This window comes from Pongo abelii, chromosome 1, assembly GCF_028885655.2.
Source record: "Pongo abelii isolate AG06213 chromosome 1, NHGRI_mPonAbe1-v2.0_pri, whole genome shotgun sequence".
Classification (NCBI taxonomy): Eukaryota; Metazoa; Chordata; class Mammalia; order Primates; family Hominidae; genus Pongo; species Pongo abelii.
Genome location: NC_071985.2, coordinates 68092021 through 68104271, shown reverse-complemented (window position 1 = coordinate 68104271; position 12251 = coordinate 68092021). Strand labels below are relative to the sequence as shown.

Genomic DNA, 12251 nt, shown 5'->3' with positions numbered 1-12251 from the left:
ATTCTTGAGGAGGCTGAATTGTCCACTGGACGTGAGAAGCAATGAGATGGAACCAAGTCCCACAAGCTTGGCTGTGTGTTTATTTCCAGGAGCCAGAGGTTAGTGAATTAAAAAGCGTGCAGCCCTCTAACCATGGCATCTACCTTCCTTCGGACACCCAGGAGCATGCGGGATCTGGGAGGGCATCCTCTATGCCACGTCTGACTGTGGATCCCCAGGTAAAAAGCAACCACCTACATTAATGCAGTGGCATCCGGGCTCTATTAGCTGGGTTATGGAATAATATCTGATATTTGCAGGTGAGCCATTGACTTGCCCGCACCCCTTCCCTATAAATAAAACCTGGCTCATGGGCCCTCTCTAATAGAGCCTGCTTCTCCGGTGTTTTCAATGACCCCCTAACCACAACAGCCCAGTGAACAAAATTGCATACTTCACTGTGGACGGGCTAAACATTCTCAAGATTCAACCAGCCATGCAAAAAATATTTTCCAGGATTTTCTCTGTGTACTTCTCCATCCTTTTTTTGTTTCCTGACTCCTCCAGCACATATGCAGTTACTTACACACACAGGTCTGTGTCAGGACTGTCTGTCCTAACCAGTGCAGGCCACACCTCATTTCTTTGTCTGTTTTCCTGGCTTCTTTTTCCTGTCTGTCTGTCTTACATCAGGTTTTGACAGAGACAAGAAGTTTTTGTACATTTGTTTTAATATCTGTGGCAAATCAAAATGCCAGAATTTAAAACGGGGCTAGGTGGGATTGATGGCAGCAGAGGGAGAGTGATACATTCTTAGCACTTGTTAAATTGCAAGCTCTCCTAGGCTCTAGTGCTGCAGGGCAGGGCCTTCTCTGGCAAGGACGTTAAGAAAAAAAAAAAGCAAATCCATGCTTCTTTCATGGACGGGATGGCCTCTTAGACAATTGCCCTCACACGTTTCAAAGCAGCACAGTATTTGCTGCAGCCTGGCTGCGCCCCATGGTAGAGGGCTCTATGGGAGCTTGCATAGTTCCTGCCTGCATTCCGCATGGCTTTGCCTTGGTACACTCAGCTACAAGAAGAAAAGATTCTGGACCATTTCCAGTGACTATGTTAACATAATGTAAGGATGCTTTCTTGAACAGTTTCCACCAGCTAAGGTTTGAGCGAGAGAGATTCAAGGGAAGTTACCATTTCCAGGGGTTACAATTTGCCTTCCTCAACGTCTCAGTCTTGCTGCTTCTGTCCTTTTAGATCTTTTCAATCATTAATCCATACCTTGTGTTTCTCTGGGGGCTTGTATTTCCAGGTGGTGACAGACCCTAGCTCCATGAGACGTTCATTTTCCACTATTCGGGATAAGCGTTCAAATTCCTCGTGGTTGGAGGAATTCTCCATGGAGCGAAGCAGTGAAAATACCTACAAGTCCCGTCGCCGGAGTTACCACTCCTCCTTGCGGCTGTCAGCCCACCGCCTAAACGCTGATTCAGGTGAGGAGGTCTTCAGTGTCCAGCTCTTTCATCAGGCAGTGGGCTCCTGCCCTGATGGACTTACTCTCCGAGGACTGTAGATAACCAGAAAAGAATTCAGAGACAAGGGCTGAAGAAAGTGAAGGATGCTCCTTACCAAAGGGAATTCCTGTATCTGACTTACATCCTGAAGCAGGCCAAAGCCCTCCTCTGTGTTCACCAGAAAGGCTGTTGCAATCCCTTCCTTCTGGAGCAGGGCTATACAAATCATTAGACTTGAGGGAGCTTTTCAAATAGCCTTCTGCAAGACCATTGGGGGTTTTTAGGCTTGTATTAGAGACCCACTGTGAGGACTGAACTTTAACCACCAATTCCACTTCAACCCAAACAGTGCTACCTGGAGTTATTTCCTGTGTTTGAATTTTTTTTTTTTTTTTTTGAGACAGAGGTTCGCTCTGCGGCCCAGGCTAGAGTGCAGTGGCGTGATCTCGGCTCACTGCAAGCTCCGCCTCCCGGGTTCACGCCATTCTCCTGCCTCAGCCTCCTGAATAGCTGGGACTACAGGCGCCTGCCACCGTGCCCGGATAATTTTTTGTATTTTTAGTAGAGATGGGGTTTCACCGTGTTAGCCAGGATGGTCTCGATCTCCTGACCTCGTGATCCGCCCACCTAGGTCTCCCAAAGTGCTGGGATTATAGGCGTGAGCCACTGCACCCGGCCTGAATTTCTTTTAAGCTTTTTCCTTTAAAAAAAAAAAAATATATATATATATATATTAGTCTGGCTCAACCATTTTATTTTATTGGATAAAGGAATCAAAGTTGAAAAAGCATTGACTTGTCCCATGTCATAGGGCCATTAAGTGGCAGAACTGGGACTAGCACTGGGATCCTTTCATTTCAATCCTGGACTTCTCACCATGGCATTATGTTAGGTGTGTTATTATTTAGTTCATAGAAATTTCTTAATTCCCTTCTGCTGGTGCCACTTTCCCCCCAAAAAGTTATGCAGCCATATTTATGACAGAGTTCCTGAGCCATATTGTTAACCAAGATCCTATATTGTGTGTAGCATAAATAGAAACAGAATAGATTGCATTGTTTGACATATGTGTCTCTAGTGGCACCTTGCAAACTTACCTGCTTACAAAATAGGTAATTTGCTAGCCTGCCTTTCTCCCCTGCTTCCCTTTCAGATCATCTTTTGACATACTTGGAGAAGCTAGGATTCTTTTAGGGGCCTATCTTTGTTCAGGCTGCTACAACAAATTACCACAGACTGGGTGGATTCAATAACATGTATTTGTCACGGTTCTGTAGGCTGGGAAATCCAAGACCAAGGTGCCAGCAGATCCCTGTCTTCCTTCTATTCTCACATGATGGAGAGCAGAGAGACAGGAAGCAAGCACTCTCAGGTCTCTTCTTATCAGGGCACTAATCTCATCATGGAGGCCCCACCCTCATGCCCTGCCTCCTAATACCATACCATCAGGAACAAGTTAGGCCTCAACATTTGAATTTGGGGGGGACACAAATATGTGGTTCCTCTGAGGGCCCAACTCCAGGCTGTGATGTGATACTTGGAGAGAAGTCCCTTCATCGTAATTGGTCAGAGTGGACAGAGTTATAACCAAGTGCTTTTGTCACCTCTCACAGGCCACAAGTCTGACACTCACCGCTCAGGGGGCAGGGAGCGGGGACGATCAAAAGAGCGAAAGCATCTTCTCTCTCCTGATGTCTCCCGCTGCAATTCAGAAGAGCGAGGGACCCAGGCTGACTGGGAGTCCCCAGAGCGCCGTCAATCCAGGTCACCTAGTGAGGGCAGGTCACAGACGCCCAACAGACAGGTGAGCACAGAGAGGAAGCCAGTCTATAGCAGAAGGACAGGGGAGGGTGGGCTGTATCATTAGATGCAAGTCGTGAGCATTTAGCAAACATGTTCAAGTACCCTCAAAGACTGGAATTTCACAGGAAGCTATACCTATAGTGCATAGAGGTTAGCTGCTCAATGCTTGTGTACTCAGAGATGATCTGAATTCACAGAAAACCAGATTTCCCCCAAAAAGATGGTGTCTAGAGGTCATTCCATTCCAGCCTTCAGAATCCAGAGATATAAATAGGTTGACAGATATCTCAGCCAGATTTTGGAGGAGAGGATGGTCCTTTAGCCAGAAAGTTTCCTTTGACCATCTTGTGATCCTCAGTATTTGTTAGAATTGTGATTCATCTCTCAGCCCAGGATTCACAAGTCAGAGCAGTTCACCCTCATTTACCTAGCTTCCAGCCGTCCCAACAAGATCATGCCTTTTGCTGAACCACCAGCTTGATGCCTAAGGAATAACTATCAGAGCTGTATGAAAACATTCATCGACTCTGTTTTACTCCTTACTTCAGCCGTATCTCTAGTTGTGGCATTTTGACCCATAATAGGAGACCCTCTCAACAGAAATGATCAGCGGAGAAAAGGCAGGGCTGCTAATGCAGACCTTTAGAGACACAGCAGTTGAGAGGTTTCCCTTCTAGAACAACAGTTTTCAAATTTTAGTGCAGAACAGCATTAACCCATGAAGTTTACTAGCACTGCACATTCCTGGTGCCTGAAGGACCCAGGAGTCTGCCTTTGAAAAGACCCCTCTGTAGGATTCTGAGCAGGAGGTTCGTAGGTCACACATACCTTAAGAAATGCTCTCCTGGAGGTTTACTTCCCAAAACCTGGGCTCAGTTTCCCTTGGGAACAGGTGAGGGCAAGTATGGCCTGAGCCAAAAACTGAGTGTATCAGGTACAGAAGCTGAGTTCAGCAAACCACTGAAGACATGGGCAGGAATAAGGGTTTCCCAGATGGAGCAACTCCAGCATTTGTTCACCTTCCACAGAGTTGTCTTTCTCAAGTTTCAAGTCTCTCTTTTAGTGTGCCCCTTGTTACATATGTAGAGCTTCCTTAGTAGTCCAAGTGCTTGTTCCACGGACCTGCCACCCCTAGCATCACCTGGAAACTTGTTAGAAATGCAGAATCTCAGGCCTTGCCCCAGATCTTCTGAGCCTGCATCTGCAGTTTAACCAGATCCCCAGAGGTTTGTATGCACATTAAAAGTCTGAGATGTCCTGGTCTAAATGTTCTTGACTCCTTAATCTCTTCAATCCCTTTTTCCCTGAGTGGATGTGAATACTACAGGGAGCTCCAGCTCAGGCCTCTCCCCGACAAAATTCAGATTCCAAGGACTCTCTTAACAGAGTTGCAAGTAGGCATCAGGCCAAGCCCAATCTAACATGCCATGTCTCTTCTGCTATACAGGGCACAGGTTCCCTAAGTGAGAGCTCCATCCCCTCTGTCTCTGACACCAGCACCCCAAGAAGAAGTCGTCGGCAGCTCCCACCCGTCCCGCCAAAGCCCCGGCCCCTCCTTTCCTACAGCTCCCTGATTCGACACACGGGCAGCATCTCTCCACCTGCTGATGGAAGTGAGGAGAGCTCCCCGCTGACCTCCCAAGCCCTGGAGAGCAACAATGCTTGCCTGACCGAGTCTTCCAACTCTCCGCACCCCCAGCAGAGCCAACATGCCTCCCCACAGCGCTACATCTCCGAACCCTACTTGGCCCTGCACGAAGACTCCCACGCCTCAGACTGTGGCGAGGAGGAGACGCTCACTTTCGAAGCAGCCGTGGCTACTAGCCTGGGCCGTTCCAACACCATCGGCTCAGCCCCACCCCTGCGGCACAGCTGGCAGATGCCCAACGGGCACTATCGGCGGCGGAGGCGCGGGGGGCCTGGGCCAGGCATGATGTGTGGGGCTGTCAACAACCTGCTAAGTGACACGGAGGAAGATGACAAATGCTAGAGGCTGCTCCCCCCTCCGATGCATGCTCTTCTCTCACATGGAGAAAACCAAGACAGAATTGGGAAGCCAGTGCGGCCCGGGGGGGAGGAAGAGGGAAAAGGAAGATGGAAGGACACCATGCATTATCAGAGAAGAGGAAGTAAAGGACAATCAGAACACCAGTCAAACCCACCAAATTGCTTTACTCCCCTTTGCAAGATGGGCACTGCCATAGTTCTGCCTCTTTGCTGGGGAAAGAAAACAGGAATGTGGAGGGTTATTACTGCGGGAGAAGGGACATGAGGATGGCTTTGCTTCCCCTTGCCCCTTCCCACTTTTCTAAAAGCTGTGGAGGGATCTAGCTGGCCTATGTCTACACTCAGTGCCCTGAGAAGCCTGGAAGACTTTCTGGCTCTTAACTGGGGAGTAGTGGAGACCATAGGAGAGGACTCTCCTCCCTCACCAGCTCTTATGCCTCAGCCAGCACCACTGCCACCAGGGCAACTGCAGCAGCAGCAGCAGCATCTCATGCATAACCCTGTGGCTTACTTCCCCCAGGGCAGCACAGGCTAAGTCAGGAACATCAGATGCCAGGGAGGGAGGAGAAAGCCGAAGCGAAAGGGGTCAGGGTGCTGAGGCAACAGCAGCAAGGGCTGGTCTGGACGAGAAAAGCCATAGCCCGGCAGCCCCTACCATGAGGGAGACAGAGAAACAGAACTGGTGGTGCTGGGGGGTATAGCCCCCCATCCTTGAGGCCTGTCACCCACACAGTAGGTGCTGAGAGTTAGGACAGGTCAGGAAGTTCCCCAGGGTCCACAAAGGTGCTCTGGTAAGGGTGAAGGTAAAAGTATTTAACAATCGCTATGGTATCAATGTAAGTGGAGTTTGGTCCTAGTGCTGGAGCCCATGCTATTCCAGGCATTGGCTCTTTAGATGCCAGTCATGGGGAAACCCTGAAGGTGTGGGTAGAGTAGCAGGGGCCACCTAAGGGATTCAAAACAGAGTCTGTTTTCCAACCAGTGTGGAAGCAATTAAATATTCGTAACAGTGCTACAGCCACACCAGCACCTCCTGGCTGAAGGTCAACCCACACTGTGGTCCATGAGGCAGCAAGGCCAGTGCTGTGCCAAGCCCGGTAAGGCCAAGTGCCAGAGGCCAAGCCTTCCCTGCCACTCCTCTGAGAGAGCAGAACACACATATCCAAGTAGGCTACCCACCACTGGGTAGGGACTTCTGTAAAGATGGGAAAGGCTGATAGATTGAAATAAGCTTCTATGAAAGTCTGGATTTACTGAGGACCTCCCATGAGGAGGGACCATTGGGGCCGCAGCTTCTGCAGCTGGTGTGGGGTTCAGGTCAGTTTGTCAGGATGCTTTAAGGTGATTAGTAAATATACCTCAGCTTAGACTTGGGCTGCTCCTTCTAGCAAAGCAGACTCCAGTGGGGCCTCATCATACAGGATGACAAGACTGGGGCCCTGGTCACCCTGAATATGCCCCTGGGCCAAGATGGGGCTTCACCCCTCCCCAGAGTAAGAGCTGGGGCTGACAGTCCCACCCTGTCATTCCTAATGGCCCAAACGCAGAAGCACTGAGCAAGAGAGCCCTTTCTTGCCAAGCCAGTGCTCTTTTGGTATATGGCATACAGCTCCATTGGAGGGGACACATCACTGGCTTTATCCAGTGGAAATGTACCTTTCCCTTAAGTTCCTCCTTAGTGCCATCACAGCAGGTGAATGAGTGCCCGACGGGGCCCTCCTTTCCCCCTCCAGGAACAGATGGAGCCTGATCTGCCCTGCACTGAGCACTCAGTGGATAAACACTCCTCCAGCCTGGACACACTCCTCCTCTTGGGCAGGAGCAATCCAGAGTTGTTATTCTTCTTAGAAGGAGCCTCTTTTCCCCTTATTTTTTAAATTGAAATATAATAGCTGCATCAGCCCTGAAAAGCCAAATTCAACCACATGGCTGGAGAATCATTTGTCATGGCCCCGCCTTCTCTTCTGATACTGATGGAGCTTCATGACCCACGGTCAGCCCCCAAACCAAAGTTGTCCCAACAGAGGAGGCCAGTGAGGCAGAGACAGAGCTCTCTCACTCTCAGACCCTCTTTCGTGTTCATTTTCCTCTCCCACTTAGCACGTGTGTGCTTGAGGGTGGCTGGGAATGTGATATACAGCACCCTGATCCTAACAAACAGGTGTGATCGTTACATAAGACGCTGATGCTGGGCCTTGTATTGCTTTTAAAGTTTCCTCTGCTCAGCATCATTTCATGCCATAGTGCTGCTATGGGCTGCTTTGTGTGCACAAAATTGCTTTTTCCACCTCGGAAATGCAGCTTTCCCTAGGGGGAGGCCTACAACAGGACAACCATTCTGAGCCAGCGAGTCTATTGCATGGTGTTTTGAGAAAGGGAATTTTAGTGACACCTTATGCCATTTCAAGAGGAAAAATGCAGGCTGGCAGAGCAATTCCCAGAAATGGAATTTGCCTGCAAATAGTATAAACAACACTAAATTTACTGTGCCAGGAAACCTTCCTGAACTCCTTGAACTCATACACACAAGTATTTGAGTCCTGAATAAAGTGTTGGAAAGCACTGCAGATGCGGTCACCTGACTGACCACCTGGGTTTTCTATTACCAGTGAATTTCTTTTATTCACCTTCCCTTGACCAAGAAATTGGGTTTCTTTTGTTTCTTTTCCCTCAGCCTGCACTTACTCTTCTATTAAGACCAGAAAATAAAATAATTTTCCATTGAGTCACAAACTCATCATCTTGTTTGGTTTTCTGCTGCCTCTGAACAAAAGTGAATGCCAGCCTTCCCTTGCTAGGTCTCAGAGTCTGCCTCCCTTGAAAAGAGGCCCCTGTAGACTCCCAACACCTATTCTTTTCTCTGGTTAATTACAGCAGCATCTGAGAAATTCCATGCAAAAGAAGACTACAACCTGTTTGAGATATACCACAAGATCAAATTTGGGCACTGGTGGTCCACCTCAGAAGACTCTTGAGTCATATATTCAGTTTCTCTTGCTAATATATGACTCGTCTTCACCAGCTCCTCAAAACAAGAGCAAAACTAAGATAGAGGAAGGTAAAAGGAGGAAAGGAAACCAAGGCAGGGAGATGTTCTAAGTAGGTTTGCATTTAGATACCCCTCATTTCACTTAAGGCTCCAGACAGACTCCAGGTAGGGAATTCATGCTGTCTCTTTCTCTGTGTCTGTCTCCCCATCTCCTAGAGGACAGTGCCAGCGACCTTTGGACAGGGGCAGGGGTCCAGCCAAGGTGCCCCTGAGCCAGGGTCAGCATAGAATTTCCTGCCCTGTGAAGGGCTGGCACCAGCTAGCATCCCCTTGGCTCCACATGAGTCATGAACACAATTGTCAGTGGGGGTCTCTGCTGCTCTTCTGGCTGAAGAATCTGTTTTTCTTCTGGGCTTCACTTGTAGTCCCTATTCAATGTCTCCATAGGGCACTGAGATCACCAAGAACATTACCCAGAAGCTGAAGTCCAGATGTTCTAGATTTTGACCTCTCTCGACTCTGGGGCCACAAAGAGAAGGCCCCATAACCCACCTCTCAGCCAGTATCTCCCTTCCTTGCACAGATTCCTCCCAACCCCATAGAGCCTGTGTGGTGAGCATAAGAGTCGTCTTCCCTCTGTTCTCCCATCCCAGCCTCTGTTTTGCTGCATGTTAGCACTGATCCAGCTCCTGAGATGGTTAATTCCATCCAATCCAAGCTTATTTGCTTGCTTGACTGACTCCACCACTCTCTCAGCTATTGGGGAATATTGCATTCTAATGAAACAGGGTTTGGAACTCACCTGGTGCTCCTCGCAAGACAACTGACACAAGGTGTAGGGTGTGGGGATGGACACAATGCCCACCTACTGGATAAAAGCTCACTGCAGGAAAATGAGGTCTCCTGGCCTAATGGAACAAAAATCTCATATAATTTTGATTTTTAAAAAGTTCTCAATTTTTCATTACATCCTACTTCTCAACCCTCTGGATGTTTCATTTTTTTGGACAGTGTTTTTTTAGTGGGTGGGGCCAGGGACAGGTTGAGGGATATTTCTCGGCTCATTTATAAGACATAAATATTATGAGGTTGTATGTAAAGAAAGGGCAAACGTACAGCAGAAGGGGAGAAATAGCTACCTTTCAAGGATTTTTGAGACTTGAAGGTTAAGGAATTTTTACTGCTATTTTTGATCATCAGTTTCATGTCTGTTATGTTTTGAGATCCTCAGAGGCCTAGGGTTAATGTATGCCAAGAATCCTGGTGAGAGACGTTGCCATGCCTTGGGGTAAATTCTTCCCCACTAGCTCTCTCACCCAGCCTGCAAGTCCTTCCCTCATAGATCCCAGAGCAATGGACACCATCCAGGAGGTACAGGAGAGGACTTTATGATGCAGGAAAGAAGGAAGAAATGGGTCCCTTGCAAGTGGCCAGACAGGGAATGATGGTTTGACTCCAGAAAGGGTCTCTACGGAATCAGGTTCAGGTTTGGATAACTTCTCTTTAAAATATCTCCACACTGAGACTCTTATTTTAACAAAATCCAAACAAAATTAACTCAGGGCTTGTGACCTAACCTTTGTAAGAAGGTGATCAAAGAGATCCTACATTAATAAGCACTGCCTGTTAGCAGCAGCTTTGCCTTTTTGTCTTTTGTTTTTTCTTTTCTGAACCACCCTGCACATCATAGCCAGGTCTACCCCAAATAGAGCAGCAGCTGATGGCTTCTCTGCTGTCTGTGGAGGGAGGGCTTGGCTGCAGAGCTATGGTGTTTTGCCAGCTGTTAGGTGCTAGAGCCCACCCAGTCAGAGTACATAGACATAGCGCTTTAAGGGACAAAGGACAAACAGAACTATCTTTGCTTTCCAGAGGCCATCTTTTTCTTTCCTTGAATCCTTTCTTTCCTTGAATCCTTTCTGAGGTTTATGCATCCCAGAGAGGTCACAGCAAGCCAAAGAGAACAAATTCATAGATTGTCCCAGCCTACCCAAAGGGCCTGAAAAGCCTCTCTGAACAAAACTCAAGACAGCTGAGAAGTATGAATGGGGCTCACAGCAAAGTCCGATTGATGGCTTTTGAGGCTGGGACACCCTCAAACTGCCCTTCTGTTTTTGTAGTTTTGCTTTCTTCTACCCACCCTCTCTCTGCGTGCTATAGGTAGGGGAGTTAGTATCTTGAACTTCTAAATGCAAAAGAGATTTTATAATAAGCCATGCTACCTGTAAATACATTATTGAGGTTTGCATTTTTATTTTTGGAGGTATGAAAGAGTTGAGTAGACCAAGTCAGAAGAGGTGTGGGGATTTATGTTTATTTTTATTTGTTTGGGGTTGTTTGGTTGGTAGCTGGGTTTCTTGTAACAGACCTATTCTGGAATAGCAAAGAAGGATACCTTGGTGATCTGCAATGTTTCTGAATCCGTTTCTCTTTAGGAAGTGATTGCCATCAAATTTAGTGATATGATATTTGAGTCAAAAATCTGAGGTTATAGTACCAGCTGTCTTTTCTCTCTGGTCTCCTTTTTGTCGTCTTTCTCTTTCTATCTAGATTGGCCTCTGTCTTTTCCTAAGTACTTAAAATATAACCCAAATTAATGAAAAACTGCCCTAAAACTTCAGTGAAAGCCAACGAGGTACAGAATTTTTTCAGGACATCTTTAACCAATACAAAATTTATGTCTTAAGAAGGTAATTTTTACAATAGTGTAGTAATCTGATAAATGAAAACTATTGGAAGTCAATAGTTTTTTATATTCCAGCTTTCTGTATTCAAACTTGTGCCTTCAGCAAGCATCTCTTCACTTTCTTTCCCTTGTCAATTGAAATGTGAATGTTTGGCTAACTCATGATGTAAAGTGTCTGTTAAGTTAATAATACATAATTTAAAGCACTTAGTCTCCACAAAGCAATTTAGAAAAACCTTCACTTGTTAGATCCCATGAAGTACCTATGAAATTCTCAGCATTGCTATAAGCATTTGATTTTTTTTTAAAGGAAACTTCCTGTTTAATGGAATCTGAATCCAAGATTTGCTTTAATTTCACTCTATTCTTCCCATTTTCCCTTATTATCTCTCTAATTAAAAAAAAAAAAACCTAGACTTTTTTTTTTCAATCCAGAAAGTTGGGTTTTCATGGTCTGAGCTTCCTTATGTCACCTTCTCTTTGTGCAAACTTAAACCAGTCATAGATCGTCACCCAGACATACTCTCCAACCCAGCACTGGAAATCTGAACGAATCTTTTCTCTTTTTGTCCTACAAGTTTGTCAGAGATGAGAATGGATTGCTGTCTACATTCTACAACCAGACCCTAGACTTTATACCAGGCTGTGCCACTTCCTCTTCACTTCTCTTAGAGGATGGCCCCAAAACTGAAAAGGAAACGAAACCATCAAATACACCAAATCTGAATTTGACTTTGATGACTCAATAGTTTTCCTTCCAGTACTCTGATTTTTTTTCTTTATGGCAATGGCCTATATGGCACAAGAACCACCACTTAAAGCAAATCTGTTGAACATTTTTATAAGGGATGAGCAAGAAAAACACACTCCAAAATTTTAAAGTGCCATTAATCAATTTTTTAAAATAAAGGTAATATGAAATGAGGGCTAAACAATATAATATAACTGCCAGTTAAGGTAGACAGTAGTTGTGGTCTTAGTTACATTTGATATGGAGTTGTATAATATTAAGCAGATCCCAGTGGAGTTAGTAAAAACACAGGTATTGAGTTTTAATGGCTACCAATTGGGATATATACTTAGCCTGCAGGCTGAACTTTAGTCAGTGTTTTTCTATCCTGTTGTTTTGTGAACAAGTCAAAATGTATACAAAGCTACCCTAAGTGCTGCAATTGCAGAGGAACTTGCCTCTTCGTGATATTAGAGGGCAGTCCAACTCCACTCAAACTGAGTCCAAGATTTGAATTCATCCAGAAAAACAAATGGAGGAGAAAAGCCT

The 12251-nt window shown here is 46.3% G+C and overlaps 1 protein-coding gene across 1 annotated transcript in view; it reads left to right on the top strand.

Moving 5' to 3' along the window:
• The window catches only part of LOC100456069 (voltage-dependent R-type calcium channel subunit alpha-1E), a 338487-nt gene extending 327271 nt beyond the window's left edge, over nucleotides 1–11216 (top strand). The window contains exons 43-46 of the mRNA XM_054524611.2: nucleotides 90–218; nucleotides 1289–1469; nucleotides 3104–3294; nucleotides 4741–11216. Coding sequence (XP_054380586.1) covers nucleotides 90–218; nucleotides 1289–1469; nucleotides 3104–3294; nucleotides 4741–5283 — 1044 coding nt within the window. The 3' untranslated portion in view covers nucleotides 5284–11216. The remainder of the gene's footprint in view (nucleotides 1–89; nucleotides 219–1288; nucleotides 1470–3103; nucleotides 3295–4740) is intronic.
• The last annotated feature ends 1035 nt before the right edge of the window (nucleotides 11217–12251 follow it).